This window comes from Amphiprion ocellaris, chromosome 1 (genome assembly GCF_022539595.1).
Source record: "Amphiprion ocellaris isolate individual 3 ecotype Okinawa chromosome 1, ASM2253959v1, whole genome shotgun sequence".
NCBI lineage: Eukaryota > Metazoa > Chordata > Actinopteri > Pomacentridae > Amphiprion > Amphiprion ocellaris.
In genome coordinates, this window is record NC_072766.1 from 43,484,974 (window position 1) to 43,512,911 (window position 27,938).

Consider the following 27,938-nt stretch of genomic DNA (forward strand, 5'->3'; position numbering starts at 1 on the left):
CAAGCTGAGTCCTGTCTACTGCTGTTGCTCACGTTCCTGGTTCCTCACAGGATCCAGCTCCTCAGCAGGTCAGATGTTAGAGGTAGACTGACAGGGATTCAGTCTGAAGGACAGAAGAACAAGAAGAACTCTGAGATGTTTGTGATCTGGAACTTTACTGTTGGAGAGAAACTCTGTGTTGCTGAAGAAAAATAAAATGTGAGAATAATGAAGTTCTTATTCAGACTGGCTGGTCTCTGGTTCTATCAGGGGAACCTCTCAGACGGGTTCAAGTGCCTCCTCCTCCTCTTCCTCCTCTTCCTCCTCCACCTTCCTCCTCCTCCTCCTCTTCCTCCTCTTCCTCCTCCTCCTCTTCCTCCTCCTCTTCCACCTTCCTCCTCTTCCTCCTCCTCCTCCTCTTCCTCGTCCTCCTCCTCTTCCTCCTCCTCAGATCTCCAGCTGATTCTCCTTTAGTGAATCATGAACTTTACGTTTTCCTGGTTTAGAGAGAAAGCCCCAGGTTGTTGTCGGGTTCATGTGTTCTAGAAAAGTCAGTCCTGGATCTCCTAGCATCAGAGAGAGATGGAGAAATGTCCTGAAAAACCTTCAGCTGAGAACAAAATGGAGTCAGAACATGAACGCCTCACAGAGCGGTGGTCTTTGAACGCACCACGGATCGAGAACAGTCACTGGAGAAGCGCTTCACTGCAGTTAATTAGAAAGTCCAGTTATCTGTGAAGCTCTAATTTAGTCTGTTTAACATTTAATCATGAAGTTTAAAGATATTTAAGGAGTTCAATGAAATCCATCAGAGAAATCGACCATTTTTAAAGCACTTTAGATGTCTGTTGCAGGAAACTTTGAAGTTTTTATGTAATAGTTTAGATAACAAACAGAGGCTGCAGCTTCTTCAGTGTGAATATTTCCTGGTTTCTTTCCTCTGTGACAGTAAACTGAAGATCTTTGGGTAAAACCAAACATTTGAGGAAACTCTGATCCACATTTTAGAACCAAACAGCTGATTGATTCTGTCAGAAAATATTCAATTCAATTCAATTTTATTTATATAGTGCCAATTACAGTCAAATTGTCTTGAGACGCTTTACAGAACCCATATGCCTGAACCCCAGAGCAGCCCTAAGGAGACAGTGGCAGGAAAACACCCTTTTAACAGGGAAAAAAACCTCGAGCAGAACCCGGTTCTTTATGTGGGGGAACCATCTGCTGCTGGCCGGACGGGTTGAGAGGAACAGAAGAGGTAGAGAGGTAGAGATAGAGGGATGGAGGTAGAGGGGAAGAGGTGAAAATAATTGTTAATTCCAGCACAAATATCAGATCCAGTTTATTTCAGCAGCACCAAAGTTACCATTCAGGCAGAAACATACGAACTGTTGAAACTTCTAAAATCTATTTGTGAAAGAAAAGCAATAAAATACTAAAACAGGAAGCAGCTTTCAGGATAAAACAAATGATAATATTAATAATAATTAGACCATTGAGATGAACCAGAGCCAGTGAGTAGACAGATGCCTTCAGGTGTTTTAGTGTCTGTATAAAGAGGATTAATGTGACCTCAGTGGTTCAGGTGTGAAGCTCAGTGACACACCTGGACGAGCAGCCAATCAGAGCCTTTCATCTCCAGGAGACGGTAAATAACCAACAGGTTGTGTTAATCCTGCTGTCAGGGCTGGGTTGTGTGTCTGCTGCTGCTGTAGATGATTTGTAACCACACAGAGTCAGTACAGTGTTGGTGCTTGTTTCTGTCCTGATCCAGGAGCTGTGAGTGTTCAGTCAGCAGGTCTGACCCCGGCTGTCATCTGATCTGCTGCTAATATTGGCCCGGCTGCTACATTTGGCTGCCAGTTGTTGTGTGAATCACGTCCAGAATATTCAGCCTCACGGACTGCAGTTATTCAGTCTGAAACTAGCAGCCAGCTGTGGTCCAAAACCTTTATTATAAACTGTTTATAAATTAAATACCTTCAGAAATGAAATCTGTAAACCCTGTTCATTCAGCAGGTTGTTTCTCACATTAGAGTTTAAATGTGTTTGAACAGCAACATCTGAAGAACTATTAAAGACAAAAACATAAACTTTTTACTGTTATTTCATCATGACATTTATTGAAAATCTTTAGTACTGGACAACTAGATCAGATAACCTCTAAGGAACAAGCTGAAGAGACACAAAATGGCCACAAAGAGACACAAAGCAACAACAAAGAGACACAAAACAACTACAAAGAGACAAAACAACAGCAAAGAGACACAAAATGACCACCAACTGATGAAGCTGAAGGTAATTAATGATATTTTCTGGACCTCATGTAGCTGCAGGTAACTGTAATACTGAACTAAACATGTAGAACACTAAAATAAGAAATGCTCAATGACAAAAAAAAGAAAGTTCATTTAATAAGTAACTAGTTCAGTATTTATGACAAGTTGTACCTCAAAAACTAAAATATCCATAGATGTTTCTGGAGTTTCAAGGGTTTGACTTTATCACTAATTAATTTCTGCATCTTAACAGGAAATTTCACAAATGTCTCTATAAATATTCGTATATTATGTCATAAAAATCAATAAATAGTTGTAAATATTGGTCCATTAGAGATGAAAATGACCCAGCAGTGTTTAAGCTCTGCTACTTGTCCGGTACGACTATCAGACGTGACATCCAGAGGAGATCAACGTTCTAGTCACTGTGTTTCTTGAAGTTTACCTCCTCATTCAGACAGGATTAAACAGATTCAACAACAGACACCAATAAATCAGAATAAACCCGTTCAGAGGTTTCCTTCAGTATCACACAGGATTCAGCTGCAGCGTTTCATTTCTCCTCGTGCTGTGTCCCGGTCCTGGTAGGAGAAACCAGCTGGAGGTTCTAGAAACGTCTTCCAGAACCTCCAGCTGGGTTCTCCTGAAGATCCTACCATCTCCTCATCCTGTAGATGCTTTTCTATCTCCATGTTTCTAGACTCTGTACTCGCATCTGTAGAAAGATGTTCCACCATGCTGAATGGATCTCCTCTGTTCACTGTTCCTGCTGCGTTTTTCTTTTCTTCAAGTTTTTAATCATTTGAACAACGTTTGAGCCGTTGTAGACAAGTTTTTAAATCATTTTTGGACATATTTTTGTCATTTTGGACAATTTTAAGATTATTTTGTAAAAATTTTAGGTACATTATCATCTCTTTTAGTTTTTGTCTCGTTTCTCATTTTGTGTCTCATTTTGGTCATTTTAGGTCTAGTTTTTGACATTTTGTGTCTTGTTTTTGTCTTTTTGTTCATCATTTTTGTCATTTTGTGTCTCGTTTTTGTCTTTTTGTGTTTCATTTTTGTCTTTTTGTGTCTAGTTTTTGTCATTTTGTGTCTCGTTTTTTGTCATTTTGTGTCTCGTTTTTGTCATTTTGTGTCTCTTTCTGGTGGCTTTATTGCCTCATCCTGGAGATGTTTTTCTATCTCCAGACTTTTCCTCTCTACTCTGCTCATCATCTGTAGATGTTTCTCCATGCTGGATGGATCTCCAGCAACCTGCTCCTCTGTTCTCTGTTTCTGCTGCATTTATTCGATTCATCCAGGAGGTTTTATTTTCCTCTCAGCTGAAGATGTGCTGAGGAGCTCAGAGTTTTTAGTTTTTATCAGATCTGCTGCAAACACTTCATTATTGGAGAATGTTTATGTCAGACATGAAGAATGAAGATCATTTTGACGGGTTCTCAGTATTTTGAGCTGAGGTTTGGTTAATAATGATGTAAACAGACAGGATTAGTTGTGAATCTGATGGTTCTGTTAGTTTTTAGTGATAGATGTCCTCCTGTAGTTGTTTAGAGACGGCCCATTTTCCAGCCCACCGTGTTGATTTGGTCGTATTTAATATTAAATCACGTTTCTGGATGAACAGCAGCTTGTTGACAGTAAACAGCTGATGTCTGGGTGGAGCTTCTACATCTCAGATCAACGTCTGGACAGAAACCCGGCAGTCAGTCCATGTGTCACCAGACAGGATATTTATACCTCCAGACCAGCAGCTCCAGTTACTGCTGCAGACTCCAGGGCTGAGGGCGCCCCCTGCTGCCTTCAGGGCTTCATAACGGCAAGAACACACATAGAGGTTCTCACTGGTTCTGACTGGTTCTGGTGTGGTTGGGTTCAGTCACCTCCTGCTAGACCATCTGGGTGATCTGGACAAAATATAACGTGTGTTATACAGAAAAGAAATCTGGATCTGCAGGATGCCAAAATACCCAGAATCATAATGCACCACTGGAAGGTTCTCCACATGTTCTTAGAGCTTCATACCAACTGTACAGACCTTAAACTGGTCTACAGACATTAACAGGAGGTGGTGTTCCTGTTTTACTACAGGTCCAGGGATCATCTTGTGTGTTTTTAATTTAATCTATTTTCCCTTTAACCCTTGTGTCATCCTGTGGGTCAAATTGACCCATTTTAAAATTTGAAAATGTGGAAAAAATACATATTTTCACAGTGAAACTTCTGATGTCCACATTTTCACCATTTTTGGGAAATTTTTGAACATTTTTTGTGGAAAAAAATGTTTAAAATGTTTAAGAACATTCAGAAAAAATCAACCAAAATCCAGCAAATTTCGCTAAATTTTGGTTGATTTTTATGTGAATGTTCTTAAAGAAAATATTAGAAGTTTTACTGATATGTATGGAATCACTTTCGATACTTTTAGGATTTTTTTGGAAGATTTTTACTCATTTTTAAAAAATATGTACAAGAATTTTCTTGCCAAATTTGGGGGATTGTTTTTAAATAAAACTGTTAAGGGAAACTTTTAAGGAATTATTGGAATTTTCTTCCTGAAGGTTTTTGCAAATTTTCAGAAATTTGGCGATTTATTTTTTTTTTTTGGCTGAATTTTTTTTTTCAGAAATTTGGGGTTTTTTGCTGATTTTTTTTCAGACAAGGAAACAATATTTTTTGGTGCCTGTAAATGAAGACAGCAGGAGGGTTAAGGCTGAACTTCTTCTGACTGTATTTAAACCTCTCTATCCCTGCAGGACTCTGAGTCTTTGGACCGCTGTATCCAGACGGCGCTGGCTTTCCTCTACCCGCCCTTCCAGGTTACATCTCCGACTGTCCTCTGTCAGGTCCTCAGTGTGGTGGAGCACTGTTACCGTGGAGACGGCCTCCGCTACCTCATCCACTTCCTGCTGCCTGCAAAGAATTTCCTGCAGAACCTCCAGCAGGACGCCTGTGTGAGTATCTGTGGGTGTGATGGTGTCAGGAGGGGTTCTGCTTCTCCTGCTGCAGCTTCCATCAGTTTAAAGGCTTCTGAGGAGCAGCTGGTTCTGGTGTTGGTTTAATGGTCCTGTCTGTAGGAGCTGCTGTCTGGTCTCTTCATGTCCATCCTCTCAGTCCTTAGGAGGTTAGATCCTGTCTGATGTTCTGTCTGGGTTCTGTAGAGTCCCTTCAGTCCACTATTTTAGGTCCAAATCCAGATTGCAGGACCAAGAATGAATGTTTTTTTTTTTTTTTTAATCGATGAATCAACTTTTTTACTGTTAGTTTTCCTCCAGAAAACAGAAGAGCTTTTCTCTTCAGTTTTATTAGATTTATTTTTCTTGTCAAACTGTGAGGAGGAGTGCTGTGAGCACAGAGCAGGTGAGAAGATAACAGAAGGAGAGTTCCTCCTGGGTTTCTCTGGATCTTCTGAAGATGTATTCAGCAGCTTACATACAACAACAAAGCTACCAAACAGACCCAACAGGCAGGTTAGTATCATTAATATTAAAGGTCAGTAGATACTCTGAAACGTGAGGGTGAAGGAGGTCCACCTTCAGGGATCTGATCAGCCATTTATGATCCAGGGAGATGCTTCATGGAGCTGCACTTTAAGTTTCCATGAAGGTTTCTTTCTGCTGAGGTGATCTATCTGACCTTCTACCAGCAGTTGTCTTGTTGAAGCATCTCCAGGACTGGGACACATCAGGACTGATTTACCTACTGATTTACCTACCTACTTACTGATGCTCCATCAGTAGATCCAGAGTTTGAACTTTAGATGTTTTCTTCCGGATGTTTGTGGATCCATCCAGGTGATGTGAAACCACAGAACCAGATGATCAGTGATCCGATAAACCTCCTGTCTGCTGCTGGATTTGTTCCTCTCAGGTGTCACAGCTGCTGCAGGTGACTCTTCAGAGCTCTGATTGGTCACCATGCTGTAGATGAAGTAATGAAGTGGTGAATGTTCTGTAGATGAAGTGGTGAATGTTCTGTAGATGTTAATGTTGTGTAGATGAAGTGGTGAATGTTGTGTAGATGAAGTGGTGAATGTCCTCTCCTTCCAGGTCCAGTACTGTGGTCTGCTGTTTCGTCATGAAGGTTGGCCCCTGTGTGTCCATGAGAAGATAGTGGTCCAGCTCTGTCCTCTGGACCAGCGCCTCCTCCGTCCAGGTGACTTCTACCTGCTGGTGTCTCCTGCCGTAGCCCCGCCTCCTCCTCGTTCCCACGGCGCCTCCTACGGGGGCGGAGCCTCGGAGCCCCGCCTGCTCCTGTGCAGTTGGGCCGGCCGTCATGTGGAGCAGCAGGAGGTGTCGCAGTTAGCGCTGCGCTCGCTCTTCAGCATGGCCTGGCTGGACTCGGTCAACAGGGACAGGGAGCGGCGAGGAGCTCCTCGGCTGGAGCGCCTCCTTCTGGCCGCCCACGGAGACGTCTTCAGGGTCCCCTGGGAGGACCTGGTCTACCCACAATTCATCAGCCGGCCCCGCCCCCCCAGGGAGGACCAGGACGGTTTAATGAATTCCTCACGCCTGTCCTCAGGTCAGGACGGGAAGCTCCTCCCTCTAACCAAGACTGACCAATCAGCAGCCAGCAGCGATGGAGAGGACTCTGAGGGGGAATATGTGGAGCTGATGGACCTGCCCCGCTTCTCCCCTCAGAAAGGATCCCTGACCCAGTCCATCAGCCTGCAGCACCGGGCCAGAACCACCACACACACACCTACACACGCTACAACAACACACACACCTGGAACAACAACACACACACCTACACACGCTACAACAACACACACACCTGGAACAACAACACGCACACCTACACACGCTACAACAACACACACACCTGGAACAACAACACACACACCTACACATGCTACAACAACACACACACCTGGAACAACAACACGCACACCTACACACGCTACAACAACACACACACCTGGAACAACAACACACACACCTGGAACAACAACACACACACCTACACACACTACAACAACACACACACCTGGAACAACAACACACACACCTACACACGCTACAACAACACACACACCTGGAACAACAACACGCACACCTACACACGCTACAACAACACACACACCTGGAACAACAACTCGCACACCTACACACGCTACAACAACACACACACCTGGAACAACAACACACACACCTACACACGCTACAACAACACACACACCTGGAACAACAACACACACACCTACACACGCTACAACAACACACACACCTGGAACAACAACACGCACACCTACACACGCTACAACAACACACACACCTGGAACAACAACACACACACCTACACACGCTACAACAACACACACACCTGGAACAACAACACGCACACCTACACACGCTACAACAACACACACACCTGGAACAACAACACACACACCTACACACGCTACAACAACACACACACCTGGAACAACAACACACACACCTACACATGCTACAACAACACACACACCTGGAACAACAACACGCACACCTACACACGCTACAACAACACACACACCTGGAACAACAACACACACACCTACACATGCTACAACAACACACACACCTGGAACAACAACACGCACACCTACACACGCTACAACAACACACACACCTGGAACAACAACACACACACCTGGAACAACAACACACACACCTACACACACTACAACAACACACACACCTGGAACAACAACACACACACCTACACACGCTACAACAATACACACACCTGGAACAACAACACGCACACCTACACACGCTACAACAACACACACACCTGGAACAACAACTCGCACACCTACACACGCTACAACAACACACACACCTGGAACAACAACACACACACCTACACACGCTACAACAACACACACACCTGGAACAACAACACACACACCTACACACGCTACAACAACACACACACCTGGAACAACAACACACACACCTACACACGCTACAACAACACACACACCTGGAACAACAACTCGCACACCTACACACGCTACAACAACACACACACCTGGAACAACAACACGCACACCTACACACGCTACAACAACACACACACCTGGAACAACAACACACACACCTGGAACAACAACACGCACACCTACACACGCTACAACAACACACACACCTGGAACAACAACACACACACCTACACACGCTACAACAACACACACACCTGGAACAACAACACACACACCTGGAACAACAACACACACACCTGGAACAACAACACACACACCTACACACACTACAACAACACACACACCTGGAACAACAACACACACACCTACACACACTACAACAACACACACACCTGGAACAACAACACGCACACCTACACACACTACAACAACACAAACACCTGGGACACACACACCTGCACACACATCTGAAACACACACACCTGGAACAACAACACACACACCTGCACACAGTATAACTACACACACACCTGGAACAACAACACATACACCTCACACCACAAATGCACACTCTGCTGCTATGACACACACCAGTGGAACCACACACTTCTGTCAGCCCGGTGTGGAGGTGGACTCCAGGCTCTCAGAGCAGGACCAGGACCAGGACCAGGACCAGGACTTCTGTGGAGCAGTTGTCCTCAGACCAGTTTCCTGTCAGCAGGAACCTATAGCAGGTACAGAACCAGGCCAGAACCAGAACCCAGAACCTGAAACCAGAACAGAACAGAGAGAGCAGGAGGAGACAGAAGGAAAGAATGAAGTTGTAGAGTCAGAAGGAGAAGAGGAGGTGCAGGAGGAGGAGCAGTGTAGGAGGAGCCAGGATGAAGAGGAGGAGTCAGAGGATGAAGGTGCCGAGCAGGTGGAGCTAGAAGAGGAGGTTCAGGTTCTAATCATGCAGCAGAGTCTGGAGAGAAAAGAGGAGGTGATGGAAGAAGAGAGAGGAGGAGGAGAAAGAGGAGAAAGACAAGCACATATAGAAAAAGACTGTTTTACTGAAAATAACACAAAACACAAACACGCTGAGGACCCTTTATCTGGAAATAACACAACAGACACACACCTAGAACACTCCGAGGAGTCCAGTCTTCATCACACTGTTTCTGAGGAGTCCAGTGTTCCTCCTCCTCTCCCTGAGGAGTCTACATCACCTCCTTGCGTCTCCTCTCCGACGGTGGATGAACCTGATCATCATGACTCTGGACTGGAAGATGTGGAGGAGAAGAAGCAGGAAGTTGCTGCAGGAGAAGCAGCGGAGCTTCACACTGAAGGTACATGAACCTGTTTCTCCTTTTTCACCTCCTGCTTCTCATTCATTCCCATCAGACTCTGTCCTCCTCATCACCTCCTCCTCTGATTGGCTGTCTCACTAACTCACCTGTGTGGCTGCAGATGTTCAGGTCTCTCTTTTTTCAAACTCTTTTTTCTGAGCCGTTCACAAACAGCTCATTAGTTGATCTAGAGAATAGTTGTGTTTTATTTCTTCCTGCTGTTTCCATCATTTAAACTCCAGTAGAACAGTTTATCTGCTAAAAGCTTTAGTCCCTCATTTAAAACAACTCAAACATCCAGAATATCTCAGTTTAACCTCCATGACACACGCTGGTCCACATGACTGAATAATGCTCCACAATGATTCCAAACCTGATCCAGGACTTGAAACGTGTCCTAAATGAATTAAACGTTCCAAAATATCTAGAAACTGACCTAAGATGACCCAACATTAGTTTGTAGTGCAGTGTCTCCGCTACATTCATTCAGCAGTGGCGGGCCACCATTCCTAAATCCTAGCCGCCGCTCCTTCAAATTTCTTCCTTTGTTATTGTCGCAAACACACCCCCACCATGTCTCCACCTTCACAGCAGAGTCCTGTACTGTCGGGTTCTCACGAGTACTAAGGTAAACTACAGATAACTATCTGTCTCAGTATCTACTCTCTGATACGTCGGGTTAATACGACGTTAATTACTTGCGAGAGCGCGGCCTTGAAAGTGACGTCACATCCAGCTCCAGGTCAGAGAGTCAGAGGAGTGACATCTTGGAAAATAGGGCAGCGACTTACTGGAGAAAAGTTATTAGCTGAAGATAACTCATAATAGATTCTACAAGTTAAACAGACATTCACTAAATACTGATGGCCAGCTAACTAGGGCTGCAACTAACGATTATTTTAATAATCGATTAATCGGCCGATTATTTTTTCGATTAATCGATGAATCGGATAAAAAAAACAACACATTTTTAATTTCCACCGCTTTATTCAGAAAGAGAAGATTTGGACTGAGAGTAAAAAAGATGATTGTAGTGAAGCCTTCGTCTTCAACCATCGACAGAGGCCTCGTGTCAGTGAGCATCATGTTGAGGATGCTCTCAGTCAGGACAGATGCTTGCTGTGGTGGACATGATGTCTTGCTCATCATGAAGCCTGTCATTGTTGGCTGTTCATGAAATGAGAAAGATAGTATAGTTTGAGTATGTATTATAGCACAATTTACAATAACTCAGTAATTATCTTGTTTTATTTGCAGTGTTAGGTTAAGGCAGTGTTTCTCAAATAGTGGGGCGCGCCCCCCTGGGGGGGCGCAGAGGCATGTCAGGGGGGGCGCAGGAGACTGGGAGGAAAAGGTCCTTCAACACGGAACTAATTAGCTGAACTATTGTTGTAACGTCGGCCTGTTTTTCGCGGCGTACAACAATACTGAAATTGTGCTGACCCATAGACTGTATATGCCATAGATATAAAAAAATATTAATAATAATGATCTTCTGTATATATCTATGGTATATGCACTGGCCGTTCAGACTCCGAAGTACAGACTCCTGAGAACGGGAGAATGCATCGTTAACGTGCAGTCGGAACACCAGCGTACTCGATCACGTCACGTACTCGGCTCATCTCCTCCGATTATTTTTACAAGCAATGTCAAACATACGGCCTGTGGGCCAAAACCGGCTCACCAGACGGTCCATTTCGGCCCGTGGGACGACTTTACAAATGATAAAAATTACAACATTAACTGTAAATTGTAAATTTGTAAAATTGTAAATTTAAAATAATTTCTAGAACTTGACAAGTTGTTCTGATCATGAAGTAAAATACTAGATTGTTCAGTTCCAGAAACCTGTGACTGAATGTTTTGTGTTTTTGTAGATAAACTGTTATCTGGCAGTTACAATGCATGTGTAAATGATGAACTGAGGCATAATAGGCTACTGTTGAAACTGAACTTGTTTTCCTTAAGAAATTTCAGGTTCATAATATTTTGTAAAAAGATACTTCATTAATGTGAATATTTTCAGAATGTACTTTTTTGAACTAAAACAAAGGGGAAAAGTTGGAGCTGTGGTTGTTTATAGGTTATTATGCTGTGATTTTACTGGTGGGTCCCACTGGAGATCAGATTGGGTTCATGTGGTCCCTGGACTAAAATGAGTTTGACACCCGTGATCTTTACTGTGAAAAACAACAAAATGGAATCAGATAAAATAACACAGCCCTGCATATTCATGTTTTCACAGTTTCATATATATGTGTGTGTGTGTGTGTGTGTGTGTGTGTGTGTGTGTGTGTGTGTGTGTGTGTGTGTGTGTGTATATATATATATATATACACACACACACAAAGTTATTGGGGGGCACGAAAGTTTTTTGTCCTCCGAAGTGGGGCCCGACAGAAAAAATTTGAGAACCACTGGGTTAAGGCAAGTAAGTAGTCCAAAGAGCAAAACACAAAGTACACACGCACGCACGCACGCACACACACACACACACACACACACACACACACACACACACACACACACACACACACACACACACACACACACACACGTGCCCTATCACTGTCATTAATCAGCTAACAAACACTAGCATCAGGAGAGCTACCAGACAGACTAACGTTACGTTTCCTCACTGTAAAATGGAACAAACGTAGGATACTGTAGTGACTTACCTGCTGTTGAGCTCCTTCATCCTCGTCGGTGACATGTTGCGTTTCAGGTGCTCTATCATCATCGTGGTGCTCATGTTCCATCTCATATTACTTTTGCAAAGCTTGCATGTTACGCATGTTTTTTGTTTTGTGAAGCGTGAAATGCTCCCACACTTTTGAGGACTTTGGTCAAACTGTTTTCTCCGTGTCGGTCATGTTTCTTTGAATTTACTTTCGCTTTGCCGCCACCTCGCTGTGTTCAACTCGCTCTACAGGTGAAGTTATTTAAAAAAAAAAAAAAAAACAACTAACTTTATTTCCGTCAGCCAGCATTGACAAAGCTCTGCAGGTGGAGTAGACGCTCCGCGACATGGTGAGTGACGCACGAATCGCGCGACACAACGAATCGATAATGAAATTCGTTGCCAACGCTTTTAATAATCAATTATTATCAATTTTATCGATTCATTGTTGCAGCCCTACAGCTAACGTTACGTAGCATATCGGTAGCTTCAGTTAATTGGACCCGGTGCCAACTCAGTGTCGCTAACGTGAGTAAACTATTGATAGCATTAAGCTAATATCTACACGCCGTGATGTGACTGCTGACTGCGTTTTCAGATGAGCTTGTTCAAATATTATTTTTTAATTTATTTTTTTACATTCAGCCTTTAAAAAGCTATTTTCAACTGGACATTCAATAAATAGGTTGTACAAGTAAAATCTGCAGTCACGTGTCATTTGTTGCCTGGAGAACCTACCGCGGCTGCTGAAAAAAATCCTAGAGGAAACACTGTAGTGGTTAAAATATTGTTCAAAATGACTTGAAATGTGTTCAGAATGACTGAATTAGTCCAGACTGACACTGATCTGTTCTGAACTACATGAACCTGTCCAGAATAACCAGAGATATTTACAGAATACCTCAGCCCAAAAGTCCATAAACTGTGTATTTATTGGAAGAGGAGCTGAATGATTATAAACAGTTTGTCCTGAAGGAGCTTCACAGCAGGAACATCTGTTCGAACCAGAAGCTCCAGGTGTTTCTGACTGGAGGCTCCATCAGTCTGCTGTTTAATTAATTAAACCATGATCAGACTGTTCCTCCCTCTGGCTGCTGACTGATCAATAAACGTCTGATTTAGCTGAACATCACCATGGCAACATCCTGAACGCAGCATTCACCATCTGAATGACGTTAACTTAAAGCTGAGCAGCAGCTGTTTAGTTTAAAAGCTCCAGAATGTAGCCGTTCAGTTAACCGATTGATCAATAATCAATCAATAATCAATCTGTAATCAATCAATAATCAATCAGTGGTTTAAAGGAGTGAAATACACTAATTCATTTATTATTAATTCAGAATGAACTAAATGCTGATAAAACAGTTTAACCACTGACTGTCTGTGTGTGTTGGTTGTCTCTCCACAGCTCTCATCAGTGGTCCTCCTCTTGCTGGTTCCAGTCCAACAGAACCACAACAACCAGCAGCTCCCACAGTCCCAGTCCAGTCCTCCCAGTCCTCGCAGCCCTCCAAGTTATCCCAATCCTTACAGTCCTCCCAATCCTCTCAGCCCTCCCAGTCCTCCCAGCCCTCCAAGTTATCCCAATCCTCCCAGCCCTCCCAATCCTCCCAGTCCAGGTTCTACAGTGTTTTGCTGAGGTCTGGAGCTGTGTGTCTGCCTGGTGAGTAAACACATCCTGTTTAAACCAGTTTAAGAACAGAACCTGATACTGGAACCAGAACAGAACCTGGTCTGAGGGATCCTTGCATATGTTCTAGGTTCTGTAGTCACAGCTTCAGCTTTAAATGAGTCTAAATGGTCTGAATAATTAATCAGATTAATTAATAGTAATAGAGCTAACTACCTGTAGTTCAGCTTTAAATGAGTCTAAATGGTCTGAATAATTAATCAAATTAATTAATAGTAATAGAGTTAACTACCTGTAGTTCAGCTTTAAATGAATCTAAATGGTCTGAATGATTAATCAGATTAATTAATAGTAATAGAGCTAACTACCTGTAGTTCAGCTTTAAATGAGTCTAAATGGTCTGAATAATTAATCAAATTAATTAATAGTAATAGAGTTAACTACCTGTAGTTCAGCTTTAAATGAATCTAAATGGTCTGAATGATTAATCAGATTAATTAATAAAATAGTTAACTATCTGTAGCACGGTAATGGGTTTCTGCTGTCAGATTAATTTTAACTCTGTTCTTACACTAGAAACACAAACATCTCCACTATTCAGCTGCCTCCACAGAGGCTAATGCTATGCTAACGGCTAACAGCTAAGCTAGGAGCTAAGCTAGCATGCAGATTAAACAGAAACTAATAATAAAGTCTGGACCTGTGAAATAAGAGAGAAAGACAACTGAGGGTTGTGTGTCTATTGTGTATCAGTGTTGTGTATCTGTTGTGTACCAGTTTTGTGTGTCTGTTGTGTATCCTCAGCTCTGTTCTTTCTCCAGGTTCTATGGATCGGGCGGGTCGAGCCCTACTGACTGTTTCTACCTGCAGCTCCATGTGGTCCGACCCAGATTGTGACAGCGCTGAGTTGCTTCGCCTCCTGCTCTACTACACCTCCACCCTCAGGTAGGAAGCTCCGCCCACCTTCCAGAGTGGCTCAAGTGAGCCGTTTCTCGCTCTGACAGTATCACTGTGTGTGAACAGGAAACAGACAAGAGCTTCTGGTCTGACGGTGCTGATGGACGCCCGCAGAGCTGCACCTGCTGCTGCCATGTTCTCGGCCCTGCGGTTGCTGCAGGTGAGTGTTCACCTGGACAGGTGAGCGTTCACCTGAACAGGTGGAAGACGGGGAGACATACAAATATTGTTGTCATTCTGCTTTACATTCTGATCTGACTCCTAAATCCTGATGCTGGAGCTTCGTATTCCTGTTAGCTGCTGTTAGCTACAGTTAGCTGCTGTTAGCAGCTGTTAGCTACAGTTAGCTGCTGTTAGCTACACTTAGCTAAAATTCATTACAGTTAGCTGCTGTTAGCTACAGTTAGCTGTTGTTAGCAACAGTTAGCTAGAGTTATCTGCTGTTAGCTACAGTTAGCTGCTGTTAGCTGCAGTTAGCTACTGTTACCTACAATTAGCTGCTGTTAGCTACAGTTCAATTCAATTTTATTTATATAGCGCCAATTACAGTCAAATTGTCTCGAGACGCTTTACAGAACCCATATGCCTGAACCCCCAGAGCAGCCCTAAGGGGACAGTGGCAAGGAAAACACCCTTTAACAGGGAAAAAAACCTCGAGCAGAACCCGGTTCTTTATGTGGGGGAACCCATCTGCTGCTGGCCGGGCGGGTTGAGAGGGACAGAAGAGGTAGAGAGGTAGAGATAGAGGGATAGAGATAGAGGTAGAGAGGTGGGGCGGGGGGGGGGGGGTGCACAAGGACCATAAAACTCACAGTTTGACACATGCATGATAAGGTCCTTGTCAAGGATAACGCCGAGGTTCCTCACAGTATTACTGGAGGCCAATGTAATGCCATCCAGAGTAACTATCTGCTTTGAAAGCAATTCTCTAAGATGTTTGGGGCCAAAAACAATGACTTCAGTCTTGTCTGAATTTAGTAGTAAGAAATTATAGGTCATCCAGGTCTTTATGTCCTTAAGACAATCTTGCAGTCTAGCTAGCTGATTAGTTTCATCTGGCTTCATAGATAAATACAAGTGAGTGTCTTCAGCGTAACAATGGAATTTAATACAGTGCTTCCTAATAATATTATTGCCTAAGGGAAGCATGTATAATGTGAACAGTATTGGTCCTAAGACAGAACCCTGAGGAATTCCATGATTAACCCTAGTATGCTCAGAAGAGTCATTGTTGACATGCACAAACTGGAACCTGTCTGATAAGTAGGATTTAAACCAGTCCAGTGCTGTCCCTTTAATGCCAATAGAATGTTCTAGTCGCTGTAATAAAAGTCTGTGGTCGATTGTATCGAATGCTGCACTAAGGTCCAACAAAATAAGTATAGAGACCAGTCCATTATCTGACGCTATGAGAAGGTCATTAGTAACTTTCACCAGAGCTTTTTCTGTCCTATCATGCACTCTGAAGCCTGACTGAAACTCTTCAAACATTGTAACATTTGCAACTGTTCTTTCCAGAATTTTGGAGAGAAATGGGAGGTTGGAAATTGGTCTATAGTTGGCTAAAACATCTGGATCTAGAGTGGGCTTTTTAAGTAAAGGTTTGATTCCAGCAACCTTAAAAGCCTGTGGTACATAACCTGTTACTAGAGAGAGATTAATCAGATCTAACATTGAGGAATTAATTAAAGGTAAAGCCTCCTTGAACAGTCTAGTTGGGATAGGATCTAAAAGACATGTGGATGGTTTGGATGTAGAAACTATTGAAATGAGTTCAGAGAGATGTATGGGGGTGAAAAATTCTAAATATCCATCTGGTCTTACAGCCAATTCTAAAGTATCTGTACTCGATGATACATCTGTGACATTTGCAGGAAGGGCCAGATTAATTTTTTCTCTAATCGTAGTAATTTTATTTGTAAAGAAGCTCATGAAGTTGTTACTGCTCAAAGCTAAAGGAATACAAGGTTCAACAGAGCTCTGACTCTTTGTCAGCCTGGCTACAGTGCTGAAGAGAAACCTGGGGTTGTTCTTGTTTTCCTCTATTAAAGATGAATAATATGTTGTCCTGGCATTACGAAGAGCTTTTTTATAAATTACTAGACTATTTTTCCAAGCTACATAAACTTCTTCTAAATTAGTGGAGTACCACTTCCTTTCCAGCTTTCGGGACGCCTGCTTTAAAGTCTGCAGCTGGGAATTCTACCAAGGAGCAGGTCCTCTCTGAGATAGAACTTTCTTTTTTACAGGTGCAACACTATCAAGTGTTGTACGCAGTGAGGCTGCAGCATTATTAACAATATAATCCACTTCTGTGGGGGTAAAATTATATTTCCCTTCCATTATATCAGTAAGTGGTGCTGGACTAAATAGAGAGGGTATTATTTCCTTAAATTTAGTCACCGAATTGTGAGACAGACATCTACTGTAATGATATTTATTCTTAACTCCTATACAATCTATTGTTGTAAATTGAAATGTTATCATAAAATGGTCAGAAAGAAGAGGGTTCCGGGGAAATACTGTTAACTGTTTGATTTCTATGCCATAAGTCAGAACGAGGTCAAGGGTGTGATTAAAACTATGAGTTGGTTTATTTACATGTTGAGAAAAACCCGATTGAGTCTAATATTGAATTAAAAGCAGTCGTAAAGCTGTCACTGTCCACGTCAACATGAATGTTGAAGTCACCCACAATAATGACTTTATCTGAGCTGAGCACTAAATCAGATAAAAAGTCTGAGAATTGAGATAAAAACTCAGAGTAAGGAGCAGGAGGACGATATACAACAACAAATAAAACTGGTTTCTGAGCTTTTAAATCTGGATGAGAGAGACTAAGATTTTCAAATGAACTGTAACTAGGTTTAGGTCTCTGGTTCATTTTTAAGCTAGAGAGGTAAATTGCTGCCACTCCTCCTCCTCGGCCCGTGATTCGAGGAACATGACAGTTAGTATGACTAGTAGGAGTTGATTCATTTAGACTAACATATTCTTCCTGCTGCAACCAGGTTTCAGTCAAACAGAACAAATCAATCTGGTTATCAGTTATCAAATCATTTACTAACAGAGATTTAGACGAGAGAGATCTAATATTTAACAGACCACATTTAATTGTCCTGTTTCTTCGCTCAGTTGAAATAGTGGTATTAATTTTAATTAGATTTTTATGGTTACTATATCTTTTGTTTATTTTTGAATTGTTTAATTTATTGAATTTTGGTGGTCGGGGGACAGACACAGTCTCAATAAAGCTAAGTGATTTACTGGAGGGTGACAGCTGAGAGGAAACTGCAGAGAGGTGTGGAAGACTACAACTCTGCATCCTGCTCTGAACTCTGGGTTGTCATGCTTTAGGAGTTCTAATAAAATCAGCCATATTTCTAGATATGAGAGCTGCACCAGCCAAAGTGGGATGGATGCCGTCTCTCCTAATCAGACCAGGTTTTCCCCAGAAAGAGCTCCAATTGTCTATAAAGCCAACATCGTTTGCAGTACACCACGTAGACGACCAGCGGTGAAACGACGACTTACGGCTAAACATATCATCGCTGGTCAGATCAGGCAGGGGTCCAGAGAAAACTACGGAGTCCGACATGGTTTTGGCAAAGTTACACGCTGATGCCACACTAATTTTGGTGACCTCCGATTGGCGTAACCGGGTGTCATTACCGCCGACGTGAATAACAATCTTACTGTATTTACGATTATCTTTAGCCAGCAGTTTCAAATTTGCTTCTATGTCGCCCGCTCTGGCCCCTGGGAGGCAGTTAGCTGCTGTTAGCTGCAGTTAGCTACAGTTAGCTGCTGTTAGCTACAGTTAGCTGCTGTTAGCTACAGTTAGCTACTGTTACCTAAATTAGCTGCTGTTAGCTACAGTTAGCTACAGTTGGCTGCTCTCTGGTGTTTCTAACTGCTGTGTGTTTACAGGAGGACTCTCCAGCCTCCATCCACTCTGTGTTCATTCTGGCTAACAAGGACTCAGCTGTACGTCTGGACAAACCTGCAGCCACTCAGGTAACCTAACCCTAACACTACACAGGTAACACCTGGAACACCTGGAACAGCTGAAACACCTGAAACAGCTGACCATGCTGTTTGTTACTGTGTGTTTATCTATATTAATGTGTGTTTGGGGCGGCACAGTGGACCAGTGGTTAGCACTGTTGTCTCACAGCTAGAAGATCCCCGGTTCTCATGCCAGCCTGTTTCTGGTTCTGGTCTTTCTACATAGAGTCTCCATGTTCTCTCTGCTGGGTTCTCCAGGTTCTCCAGCTTCCTCCCACAGTCCTACAACATGCTGAGGTTAATTGGTGATTCTGAATTGTCTGTAGGTGTGAAAGTTTGTCTCTGTGTAGCTCTGTGATAGACTGTTACCTGTCCAGGTGAACCTTCACCCTCAGTCAGCTGGGATAGACTCCGCCCCCATGACCCTGATGAGGATTAAGATGGATGGATGGATGGATGAAAGTGTGTGTGTGTGTGTGTGTGTGTGTGTGTGTGTGTGTGTGTGTGTGTGTGTGTGTGTGTGTGTGTGTGTGTGTGTGTGTGTGTGTGTGTGTGTGTGTGTGTGTGTGTGTGTATGTATGTATTAATGTGTATTTTTGTGTATGTGTGTGTTTGTGTATATTAATGTATATGTGTGTGTGTGTGTATTAATGTGTATTTTTGTGTATATGTGTGTGTGTGTGTTTGTGTATATTAATGTATGTGTGTGTGTGTGTGTGTGTGTGTGTGTGTGTGTGTGTGTGTGTGTGTGTGTGTGTGTGTCCAGGTGGAGGTGTTAACCTCCCTGAAGTCACTTCAGAAACACGTGGAGCTTCATCAGCTTCCTGCACAGTTTGGAGGATCCCTCAGTTTCAGTCAGAGCAGCTGGATCAGCTTCAGATCAGTCAGTACACACTACACACACACTTAACACACACACACACACTAAACACACAAAACACTAAACACACTAAACACACTAAACTCACTAAACACACTAAACACTAAACACACACACTAAACACACTAAACACTAAACACACACACTAAACACACACTAAACACACTAAACACTAAACACACACTAAACACACACTAAACACACTAAACACTAAACACACTAAACACACTACACACACTAAACACTAAACACACACACTAAACACACTAAACACTAAACACACACTAAACACACTAAACACACACTAAACACACTAAACACTAAACACACTAAACACACGCTAAACACACTAAACACACTAAACACACACCCACACCATCTCCACTCAGCTGAAGGCTCTAATCACTATTGTTAGTCCTTAATAACCAGCCTCTAAACTCAGACCTCTGGAGGTTTCAGCTCCTCTCTAGTGTTCTGATTGAGGTTCTACATATGTGTTCTGGTGGAGGTTCTACATACATGTTCTGATTGAGGTTCTACATACATGTTCTGATTGAGGTTCTACATACATGTTCTGGTGTTTTCATCCTGTGGTCCAGAGAGTGGAGCAGCTCACCTCCCAGTGTGAAGACGTCATCAACCTGCTGCAGAAAACCATCAACATCCTGCAGGCCACAGCTCTACCTGCTACTGTACAGGTAACACACACCTTTACCTGCTGTTGTACAGGTAACACACACCTTTACCTGCTACTGTACAGGTAACACACACCTTTACCTGCTGTTGTACAGGTAACACACACCTTTACCTGCTACTGTACAGGTAACACACACCTTTACCTGCTGTACAGGTAACACACACCTCTACCTGCTGTTGTACAGGTAACACACACCTCTACCTGCTGTTGTACAGGTAACACACACCTCTACCTGCTGTTGTACAGGTAACACACACCTCTACCTGCTGTTGTACAGGTAACACACACCTCTACCTGCTGTTGTACAGGTAACACACACCTCTACCTGCTGTTGTACAGGTAACACACACCTCTACCTGCTGTTGTACAGGTAACACACACCTCTACCTGCTGTTGTACAGGTAACACACACCTCTACCTGCTGTTGTACAGGTAACACACACCTCTACCTGCTGTTGTACAGGTAACACACACCTTTACCTGCTGTTGTACAGGTAACACACACCTTTACCTGCTGTTGTACAGGTAACACACACCTTTACCTGCTGTACAGGTAACACACACAGGAATACCTGTTCACCACTGATCTCTCCGTTTCCCAGGATGCCGAGCTGCTGCTGTCCAGGTACAGATCAGTGATGTGCAGCATCCTGGAGGACGGCCGATTGGTGCAGCTGCAGCAGGAGGGCGGAGCTTCTCTGTTGCGGCTCCGCAGGGAGGAGGGCGGAGTCAGCAGGACGGAGGAGCAGCGGGCGGCGGTGGAGGCGGTGACGTCTCTGTACGACCAGGTGGACGAGCTGCTGCACCACCTGGTGACCCTGTCCAACTCCAGGACCCAGGAGATCGCCTTCATCAGGGACTTCTGGAGCCTGGAGCAGGGCTTCAGCCAGGTGGGTCTGGGTCTGGGTCTGGGCGGGGATTCAGCAGGCATGACAATTTTCCGCTGTTCCGCGGAAATCCGCCGTTTTAATTTTCAAATTGATCATTTCTGTGAATCGTCCAAATCCGTTGAGAAAATTTTAGGGGGGGTGAGGTATGTTTTTGTTACTCTTGCTCCCGGTTTTTGAGAAGCGCTCGGCGTTTCTCCCGCAGCGTAACAGACAAAGAGAACCAGTCTAGCTCCTGCTGCGTTGTAAAAGGCCTTGCGATTGGTCAAAATTGGTTAGCTGCCAACGATTGGACCAATCAAATTGCTCGATGCATTCTTTTGTTACAATTCATGGCGGCATGTTCGTGTTGGAATTTTGAGCTATTGGGATCGTTTTCGGTGGAATCATGAGGTTTTTATCTAAAGATCAAGAGTCATCGGTGCTAGAAATAGATAAAAGTGTCAAAAACAAGTTCCGATGGAATTGGCTTGAGAGAAAAGTGACAGTAAAGGTGAAAAATGGTTCCAAGTATGACGAGGCGACGGAAACACTCGGACAATTTCTGAAGAAGCCAGACGTGGCCGGCAAAGCTTTTTGTGTATATTGCAAAGACTTGATTAACTATGGATCCTGTGGATGTGTGGAGTGAAATTGACTCATGACAGTTTGAAACCTTGAGTCAAATATTATCAGAGTGGGTCAGTTTGCTTTAAAATAATCATTTTGATTTCTCAAGCCATGAGTCAGAAGTACTCACTATAAGTAAAATATTTGAGTCATTTAACAAAACATTGGGTATTTGACTCATGACTCAGGGCAAAATGAATCCCTGATAGTGTTTAAAGAGTGTTCTGGAAATGTAAAAAAAACTGACACAGCTGACTCCATAGAGGAAACTGTGACATTAGAAGTGACTTTGTGACCAGTGTAGAACTCCAGTGTAAATAGTGTTAAAAGACCTATAGAACTGTAAAAATTGTAGGACTAAATGCAGCGAGACAACATTGAAGAAAAAGTAAGTTAACTTTTCATTAAATTAACTTATTCATTACAATCTAGTCTTCTGTAATTCTATGCATGTTTTTCATTCTAAATCACCTCTATTTTACTGAAAACCTCTCGGCTTCAGGGGGGCTGTGCCCCCCTGGACCTCCCCTGAAGATTGTATACCGAACATTTTCAGCTGAAATCAAAATTTGCTGTTGCCATGCCTGCAGGTAGGTCTGGGTCTGGATCTGAGCTTCAGCCAGGTGGGTCTGAAGATAGGTGTCCATTGGATACGTTAATATCCTGCATCCCATTCACTATGTGAAACACACTGCATGGTGCATGCTGGTTGTGTTTTGTTGTGTTTCAGCCTCAGATGCTTTCAGAAATACTTCTCACTGAAGTGTTTTCATAATAAAAGAGAAAGTTTGCAGCCGAGCCGCCATGTTGGTCCAACGTTTCAACCAGACTGAAGCTAGAGGTCTGTCGTGTGACCTCCTAGCGGCCCACTAGTGACCCACTAGTTTACATGGATGTTTACATGAGAAAAACAGATCCAGTGCACATATAGCTTGAGCATGCTCAGTTCATCCAGCAGCTACCTGGGGTTTAAGTGTCTCTGCAGCAGGAAGTGTTCATGTGATCATTTTATAAACATCCTGAACCATGACACAACAGACCTGCTCAGGTGGAACAAAGCTGGATGCTGAGATGTTCCAGATCCACTGATCCATCATGTTTATTCTGATCAGTCCAACAACCAACTGATAAATCAGTTTGTCTCCAAAATATGTGGAAACAAAATGTTTACTCTGTGTGTGTGTGTGCGTGCGTGCGTGCGTGCGTGCGTGCGTGCGTGCGTGCGTGCGTGCGTGCGTGCGTGCGTGCGTGCGTGCGCATGCGTGTGTGTGTGTTCCAGGTGAGGTCGTGGCTGCAGGACGTCGGTGAGGTTCGTCTGAAGGCTCTGGATGAACCTGAAGATTCTCTGGAGCTTCTCATAAGAAAACAGCAGGACTTCAGGGAGTTCTACACAACGGCATATGTACGACACACACACACACACACAGACACACGCACACACATAGACACACACACACACGTCATGTCCGGTGACACGTGAGGCGTTTGCGCTATGAGATAGCCTCAAACTCTGAGAAAATTATGGTTTAAGTTAGAGTTTTTCTACCTTTGTAATTTAAATCCTTCGGAAATAAGATCCGGAACCGTCGATCTTATCGAGCACCTGAAATTAATGACAACAATAAGGAGGAATAGGAAAAGACAGCAGATGCCAATCTTCGTACCACCCGTAACTGACACACCTGTTTTACCTGCGGCACAGGTGCCGGTAGAAGAGATGGATAGAGATGAAATGTCTGCACTAATCTGCTCGATTACAAGAGAGGAGCTGAAAGAGCATATAAAAGAGCTGCTGCCACAACTGGACTCAATAAAGCTTGACGTCAAACATTGTGTTGAAAAAGTGACTGGTCTGGAGACAGCGCTGTCGGGTCAATCAGACCAGATAAATAAAGTGGAGGATGAGTGTGGTGAGCTTCAGAATATATACAGCATGCTTCAGCAAGAAAATAAAGAGCTGGGTGCCCGTATAGCTCAACGCGTTGCGCGGGTGACCCACGTACAGGGCTGGTCCCCGACGCAGCTGGCCCGGGTTCGATTCCCGCTCGCTGCCCTTTGCTGCATGTTTTCCCCCGACTCTTCTCCCTTGTTTCCTGTCTCTCTCTCACTGCGCCTATCTAATAAAGCCCACAAAAAGGCCAAAAAAAAAAACTTTTAAAAAAAAAAAAAAATAAAGAGCTGAAAGAGAAAACGGACAGATTAGAGGGTTACAGCCGAAGATTTAATATCCGAGTTTTTGGACTTAACAGGGGAGTAGAAGGGGATAATGCAACGGAATACATGTCTGAACTCTTGAAGGATGTTTTTAAAGGACAGAAGACGCTCCCTTGTCAACCAGACATAGAAATGGCCCATAGGATTGTGAGTAAAGGCCCTGGTCCGAGGCCAATGATTGCTAGACTGCAGTGTTTTTTGGCTAAGGAGTCTATCTTGAAAATAGCAAAAGAAGAGAACGTCTTAGAATACAAAGGAATGAAACTGAAAATATTTCCCGATTTGACGACAGAAACTGCCAGGAAGAGAGTGCAGTGTAACAATATGAAGCAAATTATTCCAGGCTGGTATACAAAATGGTCTGATCCGTCCTGCCACTCTCATCCTCACCTTCAATGGAGAGAAGATGACTTTCCAGACAGTTACTGAGGCTAAGACATTCTATGAAGCAAAGATTAAACCGTTTCTGTAAATGGACGAATAAACTGAAACTGAATCTGAGGGAAGTAACGGAGGTGGAGATGAACGAAATTTACCGCGATGGAAAAGGAACTGAAATTTGATCTTGATTTTGGACTCAGAAGATTTAAGGAGTTGAGTTTAAGGATGAATGATCTGCTGGCTCGTGTGGTAAGAAGTTAAAATAAATTATCTGTCATTCTGTACCCAGACTATGACTGCAGATCTAATATCTGAATGCTGACACTGGGATCATTTCAGTAAATCAAAGTTATCATCGGCATAATTTAAGTAAATATGAATTAAGGTTTGATGTTGCGAGAAAAACAGAAATGTACGTAAGGAAATGAGTCCGCAAATGTCTAAACTTTGATTTAGGATTACTGAATAGGTTCTTGTTTTATGTAACTGAATACTTTAATAGAAATAAAATGGAAATGGAATTATTCAATCCTTGTGTTTCTGAGAAAATATAAAGTATTTGTTATAAATTAGAGGATTTAGAGACTCTTTATTAATGCACAGTCTGTCTGGCCAAAATAAGCTTATAATGGAGTTTGGCACAGTCTCACTGGACAGAGAAGGACACAATGTTTGTGACAGTACTAAGTGTTCTTAACTTTATGTTAATGTGTGTTTGGTGTAAGGGTATGTGTATGTTATGTTGCTCCCAAGTTGAATTTATCAAGATGAGATGGTATGAAATGTATTTTTTGTTTGATGTTACATAAACTACCTAAAAAAGGCCTAAAAATGGCCCACATAAATATATGTAGTATCAGGAACAAATTACAGAAGTGGAAGACATATTATTGTCAAATAATTTTCATATATTAGCTGTCTCTGAAACACATTTAGACTCTACTTTTGAAGATGCATCCTTGATGATAAATGGGTATAGTATTTATAGGAAGGATCGGAATGCTTATGGAGGTGGGATTTGTATTTATGTACAGAGCCATCTTCCTGTGAAAATAAGGGTTAATCTAATGCAGTCTGATATTGAAGTTCTGTGGTTGCAAGTCCAATTGACACATCTCACACCTAAACTCATAGGATGTGGCTACAGACCCCCCAGTGCTAACTGTAGATATTTGGATAAAATGTGTGATTTACTGGACTCTGCTTGTAGTACGAATAGTGAATTATACTTCATGGCCGATATGAATGTAGGTTGGAAGTCCTTGTCTTGTCCAATGAGAAGGAAACTAACAGATACATGTGCAGTTTCAGGATTATCTCAAGTAATAGATCAGCCAACTAGAATTAGCTTTAATAATAAGGGAGAGAAAGTGGCAACATGTATTGATCATCTGTATCTGAACACGCCAGAAGTTTGCTCCAAAGCTTTATCTGTACCTGTAGGATGCAGTGACCATAATTTAATTACAACTGTTAGAAAAACAAAAGTACCAAAGGAAGGCTCTAAAATAATTAAGAAGAGGTCTTTTAAAAATTTTGATCAAGAGAAGTATGTAAGAGATATCTTAAATGCTAAATTGTCTGACACATCAAACAAGTGAGACAAGTTAAACTGTTGGGAGTTATTATTGATCATATATTGGGACAAACAAATACAGAGAATTGTAACAAAAATTGGAAATATTTTGTCAATGATTAGGAAATGTGCCAAATATCTGACACCACAAACCACTGTAACAAGTAATTCAAGCTTTGGTTTTGTCGTACATGAATTACAGTCCAATAGTTTGGTCAAATGCTTCACTAAGTAGCATCAGAAAACTGCAGCTGGTGCAGAATAAAGCAGCACGTGTTGCTCTTTCCTGTGGAATTAGGCGAATGTTTCTAAAATGCATGATAGTCTCCACTGGTTAGATGTGAAAAATAGATTGCTGTACTTGCTGATGGTGTTCATTAGGAATATAATCACAACAAAAATGCCAAATGTTTTGTATAATAAATTGTCTTTCAGTACAGAAACACATGATTACTCAACAAGACATGCTGCTGGAAATGATTTTACCATATCTAAATCTAAGTCAGTTTCTCAATATACAGTAATATACAGAGCAATGAAAGAATGGAATTCACTCCCCAGTTATGTAACTCAACAGAGGAACATAGTAAACTTTAAAATAAAACGAAAAGATTATTACTTAGCACAAAATTTCCCTTATTAATATCCATGGGTTGCTTTGGGGAACAGAAGCTGGTAAAATTCAATAATTAAATAAAATGAAATCGTAAACTTAAATGTAGAGGCTGCAATGTTACAATAGCAAGACAGATTCCAGTTCTACTGTATATATTGTGAATGTAATTAATAGTAAGAATGCAAGGTTCGGCGTTTCATTGTTCGAGAGACTGATATTCATGGGTAGTTCTGACGTAGATTATTCTTTAATCATTATTATTGTTGGGTCATGGCATCTTTGAAGAAGAACTAAATCTATTTTTATGATAATTCAATGTGGGAGTACTGTGTGTTGTATGCTTTTTGGTTTAGTATGACTGTGTGTACATGTATGTCTTTTGTATTGTATATGTGTATTCTTGTATGTATTGTTTATATATTCTGTAATTCTGATTTTTATGCATTATGTGTACATGTTGCATTTTGGTGTCACAAATGAAATTATGAAGACCCCAGGAAGAATAGCTGCTGCCTTGCAAAAGCTAATAGGGGATCTTAATAAAACACAACAAAAACACACACACACACACACACACACACACACACACATAGACACACACACATACACAGACACACACATACACAGACACACACACACACACACACACACACAGACACACACACACACACACACACACACACACACACACACACACAGACAGACACACACATACACAGACACATACACACAGACACACACACACACAGACACACACACCAAGACACACATACACACACACACACACACACACAGACACACGCGCGCACACACACACACACAGACATACACACAGACACACACACACACACAGACACACACACACACACAGACACACACAGACACACACACCTAGACACACATACACACACACACAGACACACACACATACACAGACACACACACACAGACACACATACACACACATAGACACACACACAGACACACGCACATAGACACACACACACACACACACACACACACACACATAGACACACACATACACAGACACACACACATAGACACACACAGACACACGCACACACATAGACACACGTACACAGACACACATACACAGACACACACACATAGACACACACACACATAGACACACACATACACAGACACACACATAGACACACACACACAGACACAGGTAAAGGAAGATCAGTCATTCTTGTTTTCTCCAGTCTGTTGTTGACTCTCCAGTCTAAAGGTGTGTTGCTGCCACCTACTGGACAGATGA

At 42.6% G+C, this 27,938-nt stretch overlaps 1 protein-coding gene across 1 annotated transcript in view; it reads left to right on the forward strand.

The window, feature by feature from the left end:
• plekhg4 (pleckstrin homology domain containing, family G (with RhoGef domain) member 4) overlaps positions 1-27,938 on the forward strand; it is an 83,304-nt gene that overhangs the window by 37,110 nt on the left and 18,256 nt on the right. The window contains exons 2-11 of the mRNA XM_035947733.2: positions 5,015-5,212; positions 6,308-9,515; positions 13,607-13,861; positions 14,650-14,773; positions 14,852-14,945; positions 18,716-18,802; positions 19,560-19,676; positions 20,273-20,371; positions 20,973-21,260; positions 23,146-23,268. Coding sequence (XP_035803626.2) covers positions 5,015-5,212; positions 6,308-9,515; positions 13,607-13,861; positions 14,650-14,773; positions 14,852-14,945; positions 18,716-18,802; positions 19,560-19,676; positions 20,273-20,371; positions 20,973-21,260; positions 23,146-23,268 — 4,593 coding nt within the window. The remainder of the gene's footprint in view (positions 1-5,014; positions 5,213-6,307; positions 9,516-13,606; positions 13,862-14,649; positions 14,774-14,851; positions 14,946-18,715; positions 18,803-19,559; positions 19,677-20,272; positions 20,372-20,972; positions 21,261-23,145; positions 23,269-27,938) is intronic.